The sequence below is a fragment of the Neltuma alba genome, unplaced genomic scaffold, assembly GCF_004799145.2.
Source record: "Neltuma alba isolate B1F8T4 unplaced genomic scaffold, ASM479914v2 tig00012008_pilon, whole genome shotgun sequence".
Taxonomy (NCBI): domain Eukaryota; kingdom Viridiplantae; phylum Streptophyta; class Magnoliopsida; order Fabales; family Fabaceae; genus Neltuma; species Neltuma alba.
Window position 1 is genome coordinate 51,950 of NW_021636579.1, and position 22,120 is coordinate 74,069.

At 36.1% G+C, this 22,120-nt stretch overlaps 4 protein-coding genes across 6 annotated transcripts; all 4 read right to left on the reverse strand.

The window, feature by feature from the left end:
- Nucleotides 1–78: 78 nt before the first annotated feature.
- On the reverse strand, nucleotides 79–3,853 carry LOC114720947 (coiled-coil domain-containing protein 97-like). 2 transcript variants are annotated; one of them, XM_028906689.1, is made up of 4 exons: nucleotides 3,583–3,853; nucleotides 2,916–3,346; nucleotides 2,841–2,876; nucleotides 79–506 (listed from the first exon to the last, which is right to left on the reverse strand). In XM_028906689.1, exons 1-4 carry the CDS (start codon nucleotides 3,758–3,760, stop codon nucleotides 261–263), a joined length of 891 nt encoding a protein of 296 aa, XP_028762522.1. In that variant the 5' UTR covers nucleotides 3,761–3,853; the 3' UTR covers nucleotides 79–260. The 2 variants fall into 2 exon arrangements, with proteins under 2 accessions (XP_028762522.1, XP_028762521.1); XM_028906688.1 differs by having other exon boundaries at nucleotides 2,841–3,346; nucleotides 3,583–3,852.
- Nucleotides 3,854–4,616: 763 nt separating this feature from the next.
- LOC114720949 (decapping nuclease DXO homolog, chloroplastic-like) lies at nucleotides 4,617–9,325 on the reverse strand. Of its 2 annotated transcripts, XM_028906691.1 has the most exons (13): nucleotides 8,895–9,325; nucleotides 8,286–8,521; nucleotides 7,863–7,928; nucleotides 7,668–7,746; nucleotides 7,461–7,540; nucleotides 7,336–7,359; nucleotides 7,093–7,217; nucleotides 6,294–6,510; nucleotides 6,120–6,173; nucleotides 5,771–5,817; nucleotides 5,481–5,565; nucleotides 5,152–5,215; nucleotides 4,617–4,949 (listed from the first exon to the last, which is right to left on the reverse strand). In XM_028906691.1, exons 1-13 carry the CDS (start codon nucleotides 9,247–9,249, stop codon nucleotides 4,846–4,848), a joined length of 1,536 nt encoding a protein of 511 aa, XP_028762524.1. In that variant the 5' UTR covers nucleotides 9,250–9,325; the 3' UTR covers nucleotides 4,617–4,845. The 2 variants fall into 2 exon arrangements, with proteins under 2 accessions (XP_028762524.1, XP_028762525.1); XM_028906692.1 differs by lacking the exons at nucleotides 4,617–4,949; nucleotides 5,152–5,215; nucleotides 5,481–5,565 and adding an exon at nucleotides 5,585–5,679.
- Nucleotides 9,326–11,538: 2,213 nt separating this feature from the next.
- Nucleotides 11,539–14,524, reverse strand: LOC114720948 (pentatricopeptide repeat-containing protein At4g17616-like). The gene is made up of 2 exons (XM_028906690.1): nucleotides 14,141–14,524; nucleotides 11,539–14,036 (listed from the first exon to the last, which is right to left on the reverse strand). Exon 2 carries the CDS (start codon nucleotides 13,929–13,931, stop codon nucleotides 11,811–11,813), a length of 2,121 nt encoding a protein of 706 aa, XP_028762523.1. The 5' UTR covers nucleotides 13,932–14,036; nucleotides 14,141–14,524; the 3' UTR covers nucleotides 11,539–11,810.
- Nucleotides 14,525–16,164: 1,640 nt separating this feature from the next.
- On the reverse strand, nucleotides 16,165–20,817 carry LOC114720950 (calcineurin B-like protein 1). Its single transcript, XM_028906693.1, has 9 exons — nucleotides 20,405–20,817; nucleotides 19,496–19,615; nucleotides 18,635–18,717; nucleotides 18,221–18,280; nucleotides 17,619–17,727; nucleotides 17,463–17,515; nucleotides 17,228–17,308; nucleotides 16,639–16,751; nucleotides 16,165–16,543 (listed from the first exon to the last, which is right to left on the reverse strand). Exons 2-9 carry the CDS (start codon nucleotides 19,578–19,580, stop codon nucleotides 16,480–16,482), a joined length of 648 nt encoding a protein of 215 aa, XP_028762526.1. The 5' UTR covers nucleotides 19,581–19,615; nucleotides 20,405–20,817; the 3' UTR covers nucleotides 16,165–16,479.
- Nucleotides 20,818–22,120: the final 1,303 nt, after the last annotated feature.

A 22,120-nucleotide genomic window follows, 5' to 3' on the forward strand; every position in this document is an offset into this window, starting at 1 on the left:
CGGTGAAATAGACAAATTCCATCTATCAAGCATCCCCAATTACAGTTCTATACTATAATCTGTACCCCAAATTCAGCATATCAAACTGGCCCTTAGGGCCAGGCTCCCCAACGTAGAATTGCAGTGTGACTGATGCAGGTAAACACAATAAGCAACAAACATCGAACTGATACTGAATAATCTAACCTTTATAATTACGAACATAAACCGTATTAGTGAACGGTGAAATACATGTAATGTCTGCACATCTGATTACCAGTCTAATCATCAGCAAAATACTTCTCCTCTGCATCAACGTTGGCCTCCCTCTGCCAATGATCGTCAAGGGTCTCATCATTGTCTATCCTAGAGTAATCTAAATGTTCTTGATCTTCCCCCAGCAAGAACTTCTGCTGCATTATGTAGGTGAATTGATTCAAACGATCCTGCAGTTCTTCCGGAGATAAAGATGATTCCTCGTTCTCCCTTGTCTGGTCCGATGGATCATCCGAGTGATTTAAGTGCGCCTGCAAGTGCCAGCAAATATTATATTCATTAATTCAACACGGTATTCATTTTAGCACTCTACAATCTCCCGCAAGCTAGAGGTCCAAAACCATTAGACATTAAATACTACATCCAATCTTTAATATAAAAGTTCGTTTGGCTTATATTTTGATCTTAAATATAAAATTCCAATCTATTTTGTCTATCATATTTATCCATTTTTTTCAAAATAGTCCTTGTAATAATAGTAGTTCTAGCCAATGCAATTGATTAGCAAAGATATTTTAGGAAAAACAACAATTATTTATTACAAATAACTAACTTAACTAATTTCTCTATCCTCCTCAAATCAATCAATTAGCTCTTAGATTAAGGACCGGAAGTAATAGCACTTTCACCAATCATCAATATTCAATATAGGCAATTCACATTATTGATAAAATGGAAAACCAAAGTTTAAGCAACATAATCACATTAACAAGGAATCAAATATTTCTCAAAAAAGACAACGAAACATTCAACACTAAGTCATAATAAAATGTGTCAAAGTAATCATATATTATCACTTCATCAAGAAAAAGGAATTACTCGAAATACTATTTAGGGTATCCACATGCCATCTCTTATTATTGATTTATTCATATCGGCTGCAACAGTATATTGTTCCACTACGGGCCAAATGTAGATGAAAATTCATAGTAGATACCAAGGATATTATACTTAAGGGAGTGGAACAGCATAAAAGCACAAGGCAGTCAGGATTGAGCCAAGTAGAGGTGGATTATCTTGTGAGTTCCGACTAACATGTCAAGAGGACAGAGGTTAAAATACCAATCAAGATTCTAAAAACAATGTAAGTATCAAAAATCCAATTGGTCATTCAATCGATCGAGAAACTAGTTCACAGTTCTCCAGTCAGATCATAGTTGAACTGATCATAACCAAAAAAAAAAGTTATTTTTTAAAGAAGCGCACTAAAAATACAAGGAATAAATATTAAGCATATAATATTTAACCAAAAAATATCACTCATATTTAATTAAAGTTTTATATCTGATATTTCATCTGTTTAGGGAAAAAAATAATTTTTTTGTTAAAAGAACAAAAGGCAATTAGCTTCCACTTTCTCCAAAGATGGTGATGTAGCAAGTCTCAATAGGATATTCAGAGTCTCCAAAAGCTTAGCTTTCTCCATCAAATCGGCAAATCGGCAAGTTCCATACAATGCAAGTGCAGAAGAGTCGCTAGAACTTAATTGGAGCTCATTTGACCTGATGAATGAGAGTAAGAAGCGACCCAGCAATTTGGGTTTTGGAAAATCTGAGAAGGCAAGAAAGGGGAAGCAAAAGAGGAGGAGGAGAAGATAGATGCACTTGGTGATACCATGGATGCCATAATTCATGACAATCATGTGTTCAAACTCTGCAGGCTACAAATTTCACTTTCGTGCTCAAACTTTGCCTCATTGCATATTAAACCACCTTATGTTACTTGAAGCCCCACATCAACTAAAGACTATGAAAGAAGCGAGAACCAAGTTTATAAAAGGAAGGGAAAGACCATCAGCTTGAGCATGGTAAGACGCTGTGGTATTTTCTTAGCCATGAGGCCCACAAACTTCCGGTTTTTGGTTTCCAAAAACCAGATGTTAAGTAAACCAGCTGGCTTTCTGGGGGCTTCCCAGTTTTTTACCAGTTTTCCTTTAGTCTGGTTTAGGCTTAGTTCAGAACTAGGTCCAGTACCCATTCGCTAGTTGTACCAATTTGACTGCCCAGACTGATTTTAATTAATTGCCTTGAAAACAACACAACGCCCCAAAAAAAAACGGAAAGAGGATGATCAAAACCTATAGGTGAATGGTTTTATATTTAAACAATTCAATGTTCATTGTCATCTTCAGTATTTCCATGACATCATTGAGAACCAACTTGAAACCATATGACCAAACATGCAAGAGTTCACGTCATTGAGGTTTCAAATTTATCATCTCATCGCCCCAAGGGAAGCTCCTTCAACTTGGTCAACATTAAATTAAAGAATGTACCCTGACATCTTGGTGAGGAAAGATGATGTGAGATCAAAATAGTTGGACAGTATCTGAATTGTATAACATGCAGAATATTTAATGCACTTCTAGTTAAACCAAATTAACCAAATATTAACAAGGATCTAATGCAAGATATCATGAAAGAACATCAAGATTGCCAGCCAGCTCACTCGCTAACGGTTGTAAATGACATAATAGAGAACAATTATGCCTCTACATCAACGACAAAGTAGAAAACACAATAATATAATAGACATATATCTCATAAAACCCAAAACAGAATGCAAGTAAGTTTATAGTGTCTTACCGCAGTAGGGTGTCTATCACGAGTAACATTCCTCCTCTCTTCTTCCTCCTCTTCTTCCTCCTCTTCCTCCTCCTCCTCCTCTTCCTCCTGAATCCTCTCATTACCAATCCAGTCCCTTTCAGCCACGCCTAACCTCTGCTGCTCCCCTCTAATTTTTGCAACGAGGAATGCTTCCTCTGACCTCCTCATCAAAGTCTCCGACCACCGCTCTCCAGGCCTTGCCATGCCTCTGCCACTTTGGTCCTGAAATCTCCCCACATACTCGTGATGTAGATACGGCTCTCTCTCCCTCATTGCATCTTCCGAAAAGTAGTCTCCATCGCACATCAATTTATCCAAGTATGCCCGCCTTCGGTTCTTCACAGTGACTGACCTCATCCTCAACTCCTCCGATGTTGGGCTCATTATGCTCCAAAGACGCTTCAAATGCCAATTGATTTCATAGTCAGACTTCAGCGCATCAAACTCGCGCAATTCATTGCTTGTAAGTAGGGACCCATACCGTTCTATGCAAGATTCAAGCCAAGGAAAAAAGACTTAATCAATACAGAACATCAGTAAAATTTCCGGCGCGTTAAGCCGCCAATCGAAAACGTCTCATTATGCTGAAACAACTGTTTTAGCTGCCTGTTGTTTAAACTACACTTCAGCTTACTTGAATAATTGAACTGAGGAATTCGCAACTGCAGCTACAGGCTTTGGAAGAAGATTATGAGAGAGAGAGAGAAGAAAGAGAAATCACCTAAGAAAAGGGCGACGTCTCGAGAAAGAAGGTCGGAAAAGATGGCCTTCCGTTGAGAAGGGTCGGCGGCAGCTGATTGTAAAGCGCGAGGGAAGTATAGGTTCTCCAAAGACGATAGCCTCTCTGATATCCTCTCCATTGCATCACCGCTTATTCCTGGATTCGTCTTTTCCTCCATCTCGCTCTTCTCTTTTGCGTTTCAGCCCCCTCTTTCTTCGCCTTCGTTCCGTTCTTCCAGTATGATCTACTCCAGCACAAGTCGGTGTATCCGTGTATGGCGCCCCTTTCCCAATACGTCGCTTTTTTTTTTTTTTCTTGCTTATATGTATCCTCCTATTGGACCTATTTAAAGTACTGTCAAGCACTAAACGTACACAGCTCTCCCAATAGATTGAAATCTTACTTCGTCATGCGTAAAACTAATTTCTTCCACGAGACTCAACTCTTACTGCTTCGCTTTTGGAAGGACCTGCTTGCGTATCCGGGCCCATTTCACTTAGATTTTGATCTTCGGAAGCTGACGAGGGCCCAAGCCCAACTAATTGCTAAAAATAAATCTTGAATATTGGAGATTGTTAAAAATTAAAACCACAGGGATTTACATCCATTTGCATTGAATGGGGGAAGACCCAAGAATTAAAAAGGTCAGAAGAGGCAAATAAATTTTAACTCTTTATCTCTATCCAAAATTTACTACTGACCATCAGTTATAACATCTGAATATGACCTGAATTTTCTAATACATTGTCAATTAAAGCATGATGTTCACCAAGATTTATGAGCTTACAAAAGTTAACTGACATACAAAAAGATTATTATAAATACTAAATTTTCCTCGTAAGCGTAAACTGCTTCGTAGACATCGAGCTACAGTTATCGAATGTCCAAGAGTACAATTTCTTGGTATTCTGCGTAACATTCCCATTACTAGGTCTATTCTGTGGGCATGAAAGTCACGAGAATTACAGACACCTCAGGAAATTTTTCCAGAGGGATGCCCAGTCTAATTTTCTACTGCGAATCAAAATCGTTAGTAATTCACCGACATTTTCCATCACGTATCATTCAACCCAAAAGCAGTATAAGATTATAACCCAGCGTAATTTCCTCTTCATTAATAAATTCGGCTTACTCCTGTCCAACGATTTCCATCAAGTATCAAAACAACCATGAACCGATTTAACCTAAAGGGCAAAATCCAGACTTGATTCCTGCTTCTTGTCAGGTTGAATTGTATAAACAGATGTAAAGGCCTCTGATTCTTCACAACAGCTCAAGATGACTAATAATTGCATCTGGACAGGACTGGGCCTGTAGAAGCTCCAAACGGGTGAAGGGTGGAGCAAACTGCAATATGTAATCTTCATCTGAAAACCAGGCATGTGCATATTACTTACTAATAAACACCAAACGAATAGATTTGGGACTTAAACAATGCATTTTGCGAGATTGCGTCATATAAACCAAACGAATAGGTATGGGACTTCAAGTTGCTTTTGCAAGTTTTCGTCATGTTCCTTTTTTATCAGCTGGCTCAAAAGAAAAACTGAATGATTCAATAATACTCACTCTCCTTGACTGTTCCATAGAGCCAGCATAAAACTTCATCTGCAAACGCCAAGCAGACTCCACCCTGCCAACAAGTTTCGTTACCATCGGGATCCTGAGATTAAGTGGTCATTGAATAGTAGCATGTATAAACAAATTTTTGTCATATATAATCCTCCTTCATGCCTCAAAACAAAAATGACCATGGGAACATCTCTCGTCTGTGAAGTCGGGAACCCACAGGGAAGAAAGAAGTTGGGGCTTCCAGTAATGGTAGATTCACCATTGCAATCACCAAGCAAAGCAAAGCAAAGATTAGCATCATGCACCTTGTTGCAGTCAAAAATTACCTGCCAGTAGTTCTTCATTTTTATTCTCTGAGTGATTTCTTTAGTTCTTAGTCTTTCAGTCCGAACAAGACGACCAGCATCATCTCTGCATTACAGCCAAAATATTTTTTACCATAACACCAAGTCAAACCTTCAGAAGCAAGCTTTCACATTTGCAATGGATGCTTGGTGGAGAATGGCATATCTGACGCACAAGTTGCTATGCATTTCAAGCTATAATCAGCTCAATCAATTATATGAAAGCTTGTGCGAGAACAAATATGTTTTGACGGTATGATGATCACAATTACCTAAATCCTATGACAATATATGGTACTCCTGCCAAAAATGACTGAATCTGCAACAATCAAGAATAGAGGTCTTGTTAAAGAATAAATCCAATGAACTCGTAATTTTTAAAAGGACAATATTGTAGAAAACCGATCTCATGGTAGAATCATAAAGAAGACAACAAAAAAGGCAGAAAATTCTTTAAAAAAATATAAGCTAAACTCCAAAATACAAAGCTCAATTCTCTAAACACTATAATGAACAATGAGCAAAAATCTAGCTAAAGAAGGACACAATTGAAAAAGATACAGTAGAAATAATCGAGAGGAAAGCATATAAATTCACAGCATAAGGTACAATGAGCTTTACCCAAAACTTGAGCAGTTTTTCTCTCTCAAATTTTTCCTCAGTATGATAGTCCAACTGCATCGTTGAGGATTACATCATGTTAAAAGCCTATATTATGACTATAACAAGAAACCAGAAGAAATGGGATGGAAGTAATGGAAAAGTAAGATGCGAGGAAGCTGAAACTTTGTCAACCTCACGACTTGTCTTTAGTTCAACATAAAATCTCCTTCCATCATCAGTTGAATCACAGCAATCCATCTCAGCACCCATCAAAATGCGGTGAGCCCCTAATTTTGTTTTGATCACAGAACAATATTCAACATTGGCATCAACATGGTGTATCCCCTCTCCATCAGACCTTCTAGGATCTTCAGTGGCAAGGCTCTCAAAACAATATCCCCAATAACATCTGATTCAAAACATACTATAAAGCTTAACGATCAAAATTTTAGAAAGGATATTAAAGCAATGAGGACAATCAATTACTAGTAGGCCATTTATCTCCCAACTAAGCTGTATAAGCAAAACTTCACTTTTTTGCCCCTTTACTTTATAAATCACATATCACTTAGCTACAATTTAATGGATATAATATCAATACTTTCATCTGTCTACCAAAAGTTTATATGTAGGCCTCAACAAGAAACAAGGCAGAAGGGCATTGGTATCCAAACATTACTGAAGGGATGAATATCATCCAATTGATGCACGTATTTCAAACTAGTTCAATCTCAATATTTGTCCTCAGCAAGATCTTTCTCCTTCTTCCCAGCCCGTACCCCACCCCCTTGCTTTTTGTTTCTCTCTTAGGGGAAGAATAGTTAGGTCAGCATTGCAAATACTTCAGAAATTTCAACCCCCCATCTCCTAGTACTTCTTTTCTCCCTTTGGGTTCAATCCATTGGTTTTGCTGCTCGTTCCACTACAGCTCTCTTGACTTCTCTTGGTATCCAAAAGACCAAAATAATAATAGGATATGCAAGTATAGTACCTCCGGCAATCCAAATCACTCTTTGGTCTTTCTGGTAGTTTATGCACATCAAGATAAACAACTCCATTCCGTTTATGCACCCCCATTTCCCAAGGCTCATGTCGGATATAAGCAGTGGCCATTATCTGCAAAAGAAGTCATTGAAAAAGTATTAGAATAGACAAATTTGACAGCCCAAATGTAATAGCTACTTCACAGGAATGATGCATATATTCTCATATGAAGAGATTCTGACTCCATTACCTTGTTAAGATTGTTACGAAATGTCTGCAAAAGATAAAAGAGAAGGCTAAGGTAAGAAGCTTCAGAACTTACATTGTAAAAGCATTATTAGTTTTCAAAAACTTAAATCATTATGCTCTTTATACCACAAAATGAATGTTTTGGAGGGGAATATTTTTGTCTCTAATGCAAGCAAGAAGGTCACCAAAGCCCTCTGAGCCTAAGTCTGCATTAAGGATTAACAAGAAAAGAAAAAGAGTAACATCAGTTCTGATATGCATATCTCCCATATACCAGTATAAAATAAAACTTCTACAGTTATAAAGCAATAGTTGAAAGTTATAAAGATGTACCTTTTTTAGCAATAAATGTATCATAACCCTCGTTCAAATCAGCTCCAATATCTTCAGTGATAAGGCGCTTAAAAAGCCTCTAAATAAATGAAATAGAAAACACTTAGTATGCAAGATATCAGCCAGGTTATCACACACATGAAAGAATAAATGAATATAGAGAAAATCAAATGAGATGAGCTCTATGTAGCTTACCAAGTTGCGATCATCAAAGTAGACCTCTCCACCTTCTATGCGACTATAGCAGGCAATTTCACACGGCTGCCAGATAAAAAAAGAAAACACATGGTCAGAACACTTATGCTGACAAGTTACCTTGCACCCATACATAAGTGCAGTCCACCAAAAATAAAAATATATCCAGAATTACAAATGTGTGACGGGGAAACACTAATCAAATTACCGCCATTTAAATTGTTAAAGCTCCACGTGATCATTTGTTTCACATACAAGCAAGATACAATATACAGTACCAATAACTTAAATTCGGGATGAAATGATCCCAAACATCCAGTGCAAGAGATAAAATTCCAGCTTCAAAACAATTTCTTTAGCACTCTTACCCCTAAAATGCTTGGTACATCGGCAAATAAAGCAAAGAAAATGGAATGTCCCTACCTCCTGAATAGCAATACACTTTCTTGACAAAGTCTCTTCACTCTTGGAAAGCTTCAGCTCAGCGACAAATCTTTCATCATGGCGGCCATTTGAAAACCTGTTTCCATAACCAAAATTTTGCCTCTGAGGATAAGGTCCAGGACGAGGAAGAAGGCCTGCTCCTCTATCATTTTGCCAACGACCACGGCCAAAACCCCCCCTACCCTGATTATTTGTATTGCGGACGGCAGGCAATACTGCAAGAGAAACTCACATCTCGCTATAAATCAAACTGAGAAAGAAAATCGACAAAGTTATGCACTTTAAGTTCAGTGGCATTTTCAGCTGCTTCAGAAGTTCAAGTGCGTTATCATTTCCTTGACATAAGAAATGAGAAACTATCCAATTGAGTAAGAAGATTTTTAAACTTCCCACAGCTTCATACAGGAAAAGACATAAACCGTAAGCATACGCACAAAATTTACTGGAAGCTGCACAGCCGGTTCGTGGCAAAAAGATATGAGGCGGCAGTCAAAGTGAGTGAAGTGTCATAAAATTTGGCGAATACGTAGTACAACGGGTCAAGCTAGAACCCCGTAAACTCAACGCAATATGCAGTTAGGGAATTACCAGGAATCGAGTAAGGACTTTGAGCGGGAGTTTTACAATAATCTTCATTATCAGAACCAAACAGGTCTTTTTCCTCAGGGTCATAATAGGCCCTACTGTTGTGCTCAACCTCCTCGCCATTCTCTTCGTCTTCATCGGCAGCGCTGGTGGCGCTTCCGCTACCACTGGAGGAATCATCGCCATCACTGGCGTTGGATGAAGAAGCAGATGATGAAGAGGATGAGGAAGAAGAAGCGGAGGAGGATGAAGCTGGGGAAGAGGAGTGAGTTCCATCTTGGTCGTCATGGGCATCTTTGTCGGGGTCCTGATCGTAATGTTCGCCGAATAAATCTAGGTCCTGCTCTGAGAAATCCATTCCGATGATCCTCGTCTATTTTGGCGTGCGCCTAGAGCTTTGTGTTTTATAGTCGCCCAAGCAAGTTCGATTCCTTTTTTTTTTTTTTTGGGCGGAGGAGAAGCGAGATCGAATCGAACCCCAAGCGTCAATTCATTCTGGGTCCTCGATGCCATGTGAACCACACCGTTTATTGCCTGTGTCTGCTTTCCTTTCTCTCTCATGTTTTTTTTGTTTTCCCCTTTTCGTGCCTCACTGCCTTTTTTTTTCTCTCCCCTCAACCTGATGTTACAGGCTGGGAATGGGCCTGCCGCCTGCCTATAATGTAAAGCCGGAAAACAGACCGAACCCGTCTGGCCGATCCGTTTACGTCTGAAATTATGAGGTTTAAACTTGATATTTTTCTCTTTAAATGGAAAATAAGCCCTGGAGGGCCGAGGGCTTAAAAGGGAACTGGCCCTTTTAAGCCCTTTTATAATTTTTTTTGTTTTTAAATTTTTTTATATAATTCTAATGTTATTTATTTTTTATATTATTAATAATATTTTAAATATTTAGTTATTATTATCATTTTAAATTTAAATTTAGTGTTAGACAATAATTTATCCAATTAAATTTTTAAAAATGGGTTAATTTGGACTTTGATAATGATTTGATTTATATTATATGTGTTGATATTTTTAAACTATATATATATTTGATAATACAGTATTTTTATACTTATATAACTTGTGATTCTATAATTTGAATTAGAAATTTATGAGTTTCAACAACAATGTTTTTCACATTAAAGTAAAATAATAGCTAGATTGTAAAATTTAAAAGTAAAATTCCTATAAAGAAGAAAAACTTGATATTTTTGTTACGAAAGAAAAGCATACTTATGAAGAAGAGTAATTAATTATAGTGATGATGAAATTTTAAAAGATTAATGATAGTATTTATTTATTGTACAATTGCACCATAGATAAAACTTTTGGATGTTGTTATCTTGTTAATGAGTGTTTTAGATGTGCTTGAATGTTGATGGATATTTATATATGATGATATTTTATATTTGTGACTTAATTTTATTCATATTCATGTCTTTTTTAATAATTTATTGGTTTATTTTTATTGTTTTATAAAAAAATATGATAAATATAAAAAAAATTTTTTTCTTAAACGGGCTAAAAGTCCGCGGGCCGGCCCTGAGCCCTGTAGTTTAAGGGCGGGGCCTAGCAAATTGGGATATTTTTAAAATTTTAGCTCTGGAGGGCCGGCCCTTTTAAACTTGTCAGCCCTGAAGGGCCGGCCCTGATTCCCACCTCTACAGTATAATGACATCTCTTTCTGATGGTGTAGTAAATGAGGATTAAGAATTAAAAAGACTGGAAAATACCTTTGGACGAAAATTAACGAAGAGTGTCAACTAACAAAGAATCATGTAGAAACTAGAAAAGGTGAATTCCTAGCAAAAGAGAAAGTTGCTTGTATGTCTAGCCATGTCTCAAATAAGATTATAAAAAATACATGTGCTTATTTTTAAAAAAATTAACAAAAGACATGATTGGATTTGAATCCTTGTTAGTGTCTACCTTAAAAAATAATCTATTTTTTCAACATTCACGGTTGGGGTATTAATATTAGGATAAAACTTACATCAAGTTTCTTATATTTATTATATCAAAATTTTCAATATGTGTCCTGATTTTTTAAGTATTAGCATATAAAACAAAAAAAAACATAACTATATATTATTATAAAACTTAACCAAAACTATTTCAACCAAAAAAAAAAAACTTAACCTAAATTTTTTTCTTAATATTATATCATTATTAATACAGCCGGAGTCTACATATAGCCAATAAAGAGCACAGTATGCGGTAATCTATGTGTTTCCGTGGTTTATGAGAAGGAATGGTACTCAGGCTAAACAAAGAGCTGCTGAATATTGATTTGTCATTTTCTTTAGATTAGCCAGTCATAGATGATAGAAGGGAATAGAAAGATGAGAAATTTTATAGAAAGATCGAGGTTATAAAAATCAGACTGGATCAGTGCCTAGTCAAGATGAGAGGAGTAGAAATGGAGAAATAAAACTGAAGAAGAAGCGTGTAAATATCGATGAATTGGCGATTTAAAAGTACAACCCAATCGTTTTTTTAATTCAAAATTACCAAGCGCGCTATAATAATTCTTAACCCCCTCTGGTTGGAGGAGAAGGAAAGGAGAGATTTTAATGAGCTTGACTTAAGGGGGAAAAAACAGTTGAAAGTGTTTAACAAGAAGCAAAATGTAAGAAGAAAGAATAAGAAAACTAGTTAAAAATTTTTTAAGCCCACTTGTCCAAGAATAGCCTGACATAAATGAGCGGGTTCCACTATTTACCAGAATCTGAAAGTCATCCAAATACATTTGAAGTTGCATTGAGATATTCTTATATACTTCACTCCTGTTCTCCAAAAACTGAAGTTGAGGCAGAAGTAAAACTGATAGATCACAAATATGACTCAGCAAATAACATCGACCATGCTAAGACACCAACGATTTGCTGGAAATTATGTTGGATGCATCAATACATAAATATTACTCAGAGATGTTTAATCAATTCCCACCCACTTCCTAAAAGCCTGAACATACTCAAACCTTTTGCTCTGTGCCTCTGTTTTAGCATCTGACGCTTTTAAACTCCTATAAAGGTTCCTATGAAGTCTTAGGAACTTGCTTTTGTACATCCACTTATCAGTATATATGTTTTGGTCTCTCATATGTCCAATGACCTCCATCACTCTCTCAAAATAACCACCTTGAAGAAAATTTAGCAATAGTAACTCATACAGATCTCTATTTGGCTTTAAACTGCCATTACTCATGAATCTCTTGATGTCTCCCCATAAAATTGTGATTTCACGGTACATACCCAGAGACGAATATCCAAACAACATATAAGCAAAACTTTGGACTGCGGATTGAATATTTTTTTCTTTTAGTCTTCTATATGCCTTCAACATATCTTCTATCATTCTTGCCTTGCTAAAAAAGTAGATACAAGAATTAAGCTCATAAATTGCAGGGGAAATTGTCTCCTCTTCATCTTTCAATACTTGACCCAAAGTGACTGCTAAATCAGATAAACCAAGTGAATATGATGTTTCTGCGTTGAGAACAAGTCTGTTAATAGTGTCATCAGATAAATTTTCATCCAAACCTGCCCTTTTCATTTGTTTTATCAGAACATCTGCTTCTCTATGCATTTTTCTTTTGTAATATGCTGACAGTAGAGAAATATATGTTTCTAAGCCCATTCTAGACCCATAGGCTTCCATGTCATCCAAAATATCATGAGCAGATTCAAGCCAGCCAAACTGAATGCAAGCACCAATCACATCAGAACATAAACTGGATCCTGCTAATGAACATAAATCCTCTTGAATGCTCAGCAGAAGCTTTGACAGTTCACTAATCTTCCCGTCTTTCTTGTACCGACTGATGAACTTGGCAAGAGCCCTGTTACTGAGGACAAGTTTTCCATCCCTATAAAGAATAAGATGTTGTCGGCCTTCAACTTTAAGGACAGAGTCCTTCTGGAGCAGCTCAGGATCAAACTGTATCTTCAATCCATGCTTGAGGTGATGAGATCCGAGTGCAACAAGGAAAGGCTTTTGTTTCCTGTCCTTTCTATTGATATGACTTTGATGTTGTTTATTCATACCCAAAACAAGCTCAGCAGCAGCATTGATGTCATTAAATTTGAAGTGCAAGCTCAACAAACTATCATAGAACTGACGATAATAAGGAAGGTAAGGAGTTGATACTCCATCAATATGGCCCCTTAATTCCATCATTTCATCTCTCAAACTATTCATCTCTAGTATCTGTGAAATAAAGACAATGGAGTGTGCATCGGCCACTGTGCCTGTCATTGGCATTAAATCCATGACGCATTGACCTTTCAGTGATAATTTGAATCTCACGCAAGCATCAAGCACAAGGTTAAAGATCATTGTATTTGGCTTGACCAGCACTGCCTCATGAGCGCTTTTGTCATTTAAGGAACTAAAACAATCAGAAATTTGAACCAGGTAATTGGATGCGATGTGTGACCCAATTTCTGTCTTTACCATATGCAAAAAAATCAACGACAATAAATTCATAGGAGGAACACACTCTGTCTCTAGCATTAGCCTGAGAATCATCGAGGCAGGGACTGGCATTTGCAGCCTTGCTAGAGAGAGAGCAAGTTTAGTTAAGGTATCAGCCTGAAGTAAGTTTGACTTCTCTTTGACAATTTGCAAGGCTAGATCACATGCTTTTCGTAACCAGACATGATTAGATGTGTAAGATAATTGAACGACCAGCTGATTCACTAGACAACCCACAGGAAAGCCATAAAGGCTTTTAAAATCATGAAAGTATTCCCATGCCTCTTGAACTTGATGACTCTTCAAAGAACTTTCAAGCTTCCTCAACAGAATTTCGCGAGAGGAACCTTCCCAAGATAACCTTTCACAATGGTTGCAAGTGGAAAAATTTTGCAGAGATCCAACGAACTGTATGCAGTGACCATGTGATTCTTGAGAACCTCGAAGCCGAAAATTGTAAACAAAATCATAAATGTTTGAAGTCAAGGCAGTCCTACGAAGGGCAGAGGCCTTTCTAAGCAAGAAGCACTTAATGCAGTGATTATGCGATAAAATTTCTTTGGTAAAACCAAGCACCATCCCGGTATAATATGTTCCGTGATCAATCACCAAAAACACCGACTCGTGCAAAAATCCCCCAATTTTCTGTCTCGAATGCGCCCGGAGATTGAGGGAATACGACTACTATTGGCTTCGTTATGGTAAGATACGGCTACACAGTGTGTTAAAAAAAAAAAAAAAAACACCACTTTCAGTTGAACCAAAAAAATTTCGCTCGGAGAGCTTACCGCGTGACGGATTGAACTAGAGAAATCCTTGCTTAGCCTCTGATTTCCACGTGCTTTCGCCGTTTCCAATGCTGAAGGAGGGAAGACTACGAAGGTCGAACCAGCCCAGTGACAGTTTCGTACTTCAGAGCTTTGCCATTGATGGACGTCACAGAGAGTTGCGCTCAAATTAAATCGGCCGCCCATTCCGATACCGCTGCTCTGCGTCTCGGCCTCGGGTTTTCACACAAGCCATTTTCTTCGGGGGACGATGGTCGATGGCAAAGCCAAAAGGAACAAAACAACAACATGAACCAAAGAACCACGGCAATGAAGTAGAAGGCTGCAAACTACCGGATGGGTTTCTCTCCACTACCTTGCCAATTACCGCCTGTCCCCGCTGAGTTAGACGACGGCGTTTGGTGTTGACTCTCGTAGACGGAACGCGGAAGGCGTTGAAAACTTGAAATCAATGGGGACTATTTTAGGGATTTTATTTTGCTTCTTCGGCCAAGGGATTATTTGTACCGGTCACGTGCGACTCGACCAAGCTTATATTTCCACTTGCTGAAAATATGTTTTTATGATAAAATCAAGTTGTTTTTTCTGTCAATATCTATCAATCATTAAATATAAAAATAAATTTAAATATTCTTTAGCTTATTAAATATTTGAGTAAATAATATTCCTATTTCACGCTACCTCACTAATTAATATTGCCCTTCTTTTTATTTTATAATAAGACAAATTTTATTAAAACTAAGTGAAATGATACAAAGTTAATTGGAACTTTATTGATATTGCTCTTCTCTAATTCTCTTCAAGCAAAAAATTATTTTCTTGCCTTTACCAATTATTTTGAGAAACTTAGTCACTTGGGGCTTATTTATTTCTATTTTTTGTGTATATGTTCTCAAAACAATTTTATAAAATTATTCTTTTAAAAAATATTTTGAAAATAAAAAATAAAAAATAAAAAATATATACTCCTCCGGTCCTAATTATAAGACCTAATTGACTTATTTGAGGAGATTAAGGAAGTAAGTTAAGTTGGTTATTTATAATAAATAAGTGTTGTCATTCCTAAAATGTTCTTGCTAATTAAGTATATTGGCTAAAACTATCATTATTAGAAGGATTATCTTGGAAAAAAATGCATAAATATAAGAGACAAATGGATTGGGGTCTTATAATTAGGACCAAATAAAAAGTCAAATGGGGTTTTATAATAAGGACCGGAGGAGTATTTGGATAAGGCAGACGGGCAGTAAAAGTAAATTTAGTGGAGAGAAGCCGATCCCACGAAGTTATCAGGTGTGCAGTTTATTACTGTAAAAGAAAAACCATAATTAACTTTCTATTAAAATATAAAAGCAGTGAACAAGTAAAAATATTTCCTCATTTTGTAATCGAGAGTTTGGTGAGGCCAATGCATGCCATAAGCCATTGTATATAATTTTAATCCTGATTGATAAATTGATACATTGATTGTGGATTATTATATTAATAATAATTGAAAGATGTTTTTAATATCAGCTTAGTCTTTGAAAAACATGTTTTTTAATTAAAAAAACATGTTTCCGGTTTGACCGGCTTTTCTTTTGAAGGCAAGGTATATCTGCTCAGCTATAGAGAAAATAATATCCCTTCTATAAAACATAATTAATTAATTTGAATAGATTAGAAGTGCTCGTTAAATTAACTGATATGTAATGTTTTTTCCAAAACACTTTAAGCGTCTTTCTTAATTCTCTCTTCTTCTTCTGCTTAATTATTATTGAAAGAATATTAATATAGTTAATTTAGAAAAATTGATAAATATGTCAAATAAATCTTATATGTAGTACTAACATTAACTTTTCAATTAAGTCATACATTAAGTTTAGAATTATAACACTGAGTGAATTCATCCGAAGTTAATTTCACTTGTTTTTATCCACTTCATTTTTTTTTTTTGTATTTCCTCTAATATAAAGAGAGATTTGCAAATATCTCATTCCAGAGACATCAAATTTCATTATAATCACAAGAAAACTTGCATTTAATTTCAGGACAAAGTAAAGTACGCCTCTATTCTTATTTATGCACTCTTTGAAAATGGTTAGCAATTTTTCCTATAGGAAACATCAATTAGCCAGTTACCCCAAACTATACAAACACAATAAACGAGGCAAGGCAAAATACTTTATCCCTCTTCAAAATAAATCCGGCACACGACGGAAGAGGGATTTCAATGGAACTCCTCTGAATAATACTTTACATATTTATCACTAGACCATATATGCAGTGACCTTAAATTTCTCGCGGGAAACAAAACTACACCTATAGCTCCTAACTGCAAAAACTAAATAGATAACTTCTCACTTTGTGATTTCGTCCACCTTGGAATTAAAAACAAAGCTTGGGAAGGTGGTTGTTATGTCCCTGCATTGATTTCACAATTACGTGATCTGAGCTAAACCGAAAGTTGTTCGAATAATTTACCGTATAAACAGTGTTACACATAGACATAGGCTTACCTCAGGTAGGGTAGGGTCATGACTTTTAGTAGCGATGGATTCTTGGCAACCAAGTTTTCCCACTCGGACTTGTCTATTTTCCCATCTTGATTTGTATCAGCATCCAAGAAAGTCTGGCCACAAGAACAGAATATCAGGTTTAAACTTTTACTTTTGTGATGTCTTCTACAGGAAGCTAAATAAGTCTGCAGCAATTTGGCCTTGTATTTCTTATCATGACATCAGTAACCTAGACTTCTCAGAATATTAGTTTAGAAGTCTTTGACTGCTAATATCTGTATTTTATACTCTTTTGGTCCTTAGTATAAGATCTACTTAACTAATTTGATTAGATTAAGAAAGTTAGGTAAGTTAGTTAATTATAAAAACTATGACATGTTTTTTTTAAAACACTATAATCATCTTCCTTAATATCCTCCCTCTCTTTTCTGCTTGATTATGGTTGAGAGAGTATCTATATAGGTAATTTACAAAAAATTAATAAATATGATAAATAGTCTTATATTTAGGACCAAAACCAATTCAACAATTAGGTCCTATATTAAAGACTGGAAGAGTATTATCTAGGATTTGAACAAAGACAGCTCACCTTATCAAGTATTTTTTCTAATGCATCATCGGCCAACTTCATTTCAGATTCTGAAAGAAGAGCAATTAACATTTGCTTGACCTGGCGCAAATCATCAAATTAAAATGAAGATGTTTCGTGAGATTAGTAGGCACATGTATAGAAAAATAGTTACACTCGAATGAACTGGTGACTGTCAATATCAATCTAGAGACTAAGAATGTCATTGCATACAAAAAATATATTTTGATCTTACCTCTTGGCGCTCAATAAAACCAGTATTCTGCATATCATAAAGCCTAAATGAAACTGCAAGAAAATCCCAAACATTGCCTATCAGTACATCCAAATCACAACATTTGATTGAGGATGATCCACAAATCTATATTTAAGGACTTGATCTTCAACTTACAGTCTATCTTGTCTTCTTGTGATGCTTTAGGGTGGAAGACACTGAGTGATCTAACAAAATCGCCAAAATCAATGGCTCCCTTATTCTTAACATCAAACATATCAAAGATCTGCATTCAGAACGAGTATGATATCAATATAGATCCAACTAATAAAAGGCAAATACATGGAGATACAAGAAGCTGCGTGACACTTTATCAAAACAGAATAAGGATCAGCAATTAGCCAGATATATGTAAATGAAGAAATTCATGAGCACCTAATTATAGATTTCACTTCGGAATGAGAAAAGAGGCTATATTTTCCATTCACAAGTGCAAATGAATAATAACCTGCATATCTTAATTCAACACCTAATGGAGCCAGTCAGCCAAATGCTAGTTGGTTCATAATTATTTTACAGGCTTGAGGTAGGATTAAGATATTGTTGGGGTCTACTTCAGAGGCACATCACGAAATCGCATATTTCTCCATTAACTAGTAGAACTATATATCAATGATTCAAAGAGTGCATTTGAATCTGTCCATAGGCATATACATGCCAGCAGGCAACCATAACTATTGCAGCAATGTTTCTAAGCATGCTAAAGGATGTTATCATACTCGACCAGCAAAGAGATTGTCCTTTCTTTTATTGTTGAAAATCGCCAAGAGAAACTCTTCCTGCAGTGGAAGAAGAATGATAATTACAACATGAAAAGACAGCTCAAAACAGAAAGGGAAACATTTTATAGATCGTTCATGGCAATTAGCATCACAAGTACATGATAACCAATCTCATCTTATGACTCAGAAACTATAGTACACTATAGATTAACCAAAGGATTCAAAGAAGTTAACTGCCAGCAAGTTATGACCAAAATTCTTCTAACAAAATTTGCATGCAAAGGGAATTACCACATCCTCATGATGCTACATACAACACAAACCAGAGAAAACAAAAAGGGATAAAAACAGCCAGAACTAGTAACACAAACTTAATGGACAATCGCGGGAAAAATGCATGTTATCCAGTACCTTGCTGATTAGTCCATCATCAACAACCGAACTGCTGATGCTCTTGAAAAGCTCAAACAGTGCTTCAACCTCACTAACACTGACTGAAAAACCATAAATTGGCACACGAGTTCAAGCAACATAGTTAACATGTATTTTTCACACCACCCGCACATACAGACAGACATTTTATCACATATACACTTCACATCGATGTGGAAAAAGTAAACTTTTTCAATAAAAACAAATGACTTTCAGGCATTACTGTAACATCCTTTAGCTGATGGACAGTTTTATGTGCAAGTGCATGGAAAGAAAGCCTTTAGACAGTGTCACTGTAATCCTTATTCTTCTTGCCAAAAACTCCGTAGTGAGTTTTTAAGTCGAATATTGGAGAGCCCTTCAAAAGTGGGACTTATAATCTTAACAGCTATACTCATCTAATAGACTAGTTATTTGGGGTAAGTTCTCCCTTTAAATTTATGCTCAGAACATCAGTACTTTCATTGAGTGAGGCCAAGATGCAGAGGAGGCAACATGCAAGTTAAACTAAAATAACATGTGATAGGTCATGCCATATCCCACGCTGGGAAGCCTTTCCTCGAGGTGGGGGCTTATAAATGTAACGAGTTTTCATATCTCATGAACTACCCTTTTGGGATAACTCTCTCCTTTAGAACTATACTTGTAACATGAGAAAACTTTAAGGATTGTTAGACCTAATTACTATGATTTCTAAGATTCATTCAGCTAGAAAAAGGGTATATTCACAGCATGCAGCAAAGAAGCCTATTAACTTCAGCCGTTGTAACTCAATAAAACAGTATTAGCAAATCCAATTATAGCATTCAATGATTCAACCAAAAAGCTTTATCGACTTACAGGCTGTCTCTGATGCCAGAACTAAAGGGTCCTCCCCCACAGGTGACCTTCTCTTACGTCCTGCCTTAGAGTAGAAACAGCCCATTTTTGGATGAAGGGCAGGCAGCACAGACTAGCGGGCTTTACCAAAAGAAATAATCAAAAGCAGCTTAGTTTTGTAATGCGAAATTCAAATTCAAACACAAGAACGTGAAATAAATAGTAAATAAATCAGGCTCATGACGGCAAAGAGTCTTACCAAATCGCGATACAAAAAAAGACTTTTAAAACGTCAAACGTAGAAAAGGAAGAAAAGGGAAAACAATGCACGTAAAACTCCACAATTGAATGCAAGAATAAAAATTAATGATTGAGAAAGGATTAGCGAATGTATGAAAGATTAAAGAAGGAGCCTAACATCGGAACAACAAGGAGTAAGAGAAGAAGGGAAAAAATAAAGGTTAAAACCAGTTCTGCATTAAACCGAAATAATAAATATATTAATTAATGCAGATAAAAACTTGGCTTTCAAGTCAGATTTTTTTCCCGTTACCTCAAAAGACCGGCATCACGAAAATTCCCAGATCCTCAAATATTCAAGTTTCAACAGATAAATTTAAAACCTATGAAATCATTCTCTTCTCCTTTCCAGGGCAACCAAAGCAACAAGAACAGCTCAAGAACAAGAAAAAACTAATTAACAAATCGATTGTATAGAAAAAAGACCCGGATAAGTAATCCGCAAAACCAAAAAATACATTTTAATTTTTTTTTCCATCTCCTTCCCTCCTAGGAATTCATTCAGAATGAACCTCAACATGACATATAATTAAATCAAATGCAAGAACGTTTCACGAAAAAGAATTGGAAATATCACACAACGAAAGGCAGCACAATGCGTCCATGCCGTGAGGGGAAGAAGAAACTCACCGGATTTCAGCTGACAATTCCCGATTCGGTTATCCTGACAAAGAAGCCATTGGGCATGGAAATGGAAAGAGATGCGGCAAGAGTAACGCAGAGTTCTTGACAAAGGAGGAATCCTGGTCTTTAGAACTCTGGAGAGATTTCCCCGTTGCTCTTGCCCGAAGGCGCCAGAAGCAGAAACGAAGACGCGAATGAAGCAGCTTGATGCCGCGAAGACGGGATATATGGGCACGTCCGTGAGAATCACGTGCCTTCCAAATTCAACCGACAGAAACTCAGAAAGATGAATATTTGCAGCAGCCTTGGGCTATTGAATGAATTGAATCACCGGATTGTCGTTATCATCATTCAGAATTGAAATTTTCTCTGAAGGGAAATACACATACATATAGATACCCACACACACACATGTATATACACAAACTGAAATTCTCTTTTGCAATTATAATTTAATGGCTTGCGCTTTTCCTCCATTTTCTTAATATCGGCACCTTCATCATGGGCAAAAAATTAAGAAATACTTTAGTTGACCCATTATCCATAACCAGTAATTAATCGACAGGTCACCTAACATTAACATCTTTTCCATCTTGGCATATAGCATTATATGTTTTTAATCATATAATAATACAATTTTTGCCCTGATTGCTAACAGTGATATCGTCATTCTGCCAAGCCTTATCCATCTAATAAATCGCAGCAGAATTTGACAAATGCTTATATGGCAATCATATATATAAACTTAATGAGTAGAATTTGTTCTATGTCTAGATAATATTCGTTTCACATACAACCGTGTATATTTAATTTTCTAGACATAAGGATATCAAAATTAACACAACAAACAAAGCTCTACATGAAAATACAATTTGTGTTATGAATTTACGTACAGAATTATGCATAAGCAGATATTGTTGTAAAGCTTGGGTTAACTCAGTATACTGGCTTGTTTGGTGCTTGGTGCTGTTCAAGATAAAACTCTTTTTATGTATTTATTTTGTATTTTGGAGATTATAATTGAAAAAAAAAGAGCTGTTTTTAAAGTATCTTATCTCTATTTTAAGCAAGTACTACCCTCAATCCTTTATATAAGACCTTATTTGATTTTTATTTTAGTCTTAAATATAAGACCCCACTTTATTTTCTCTCTCATATTTATGTATTTTTCTCAAAAAAATCCTTCTGATAATAATAGTTCTAACCAATACATTTGATTAGCAAAGATATTTTAGGAAAGACAACATTTATTCATCACAAATAATTAACTTAACTTATTTCTTTAGTCCTCTTAAATTAGTCAACTAACTCTTATAATTAGGATTGGTATTACTGTATTGACTCACATGCAAGTTGGGGGATTTGGCGATGACTCCCAGAATAGCTGTCATCGTGTTACAATTGCTGCATGCCACGCAAGTCACTTATTCCGCCATATAAAGCACCCCCTGCCATGTTTGAACACGGATCGCCACCATAACTGAGCATAAAAGGGCCAACGACCGGTGGGACCACGCAAATACAGTTATACGACTGCGACTTTGATCAATCATTAAACGTCTCGTGAATGTTTAATAAAGATATTAAAAATATATTTATAATTTTTTTCTAAGTGGGTCCAACACTGTGAAATATTTTTTAATGCACTTAAAAATATATTTTGATAAATCTGACATTGAGGCAAAGAAAATACTTTAGGGTGCTAAACACACCCAAAACATA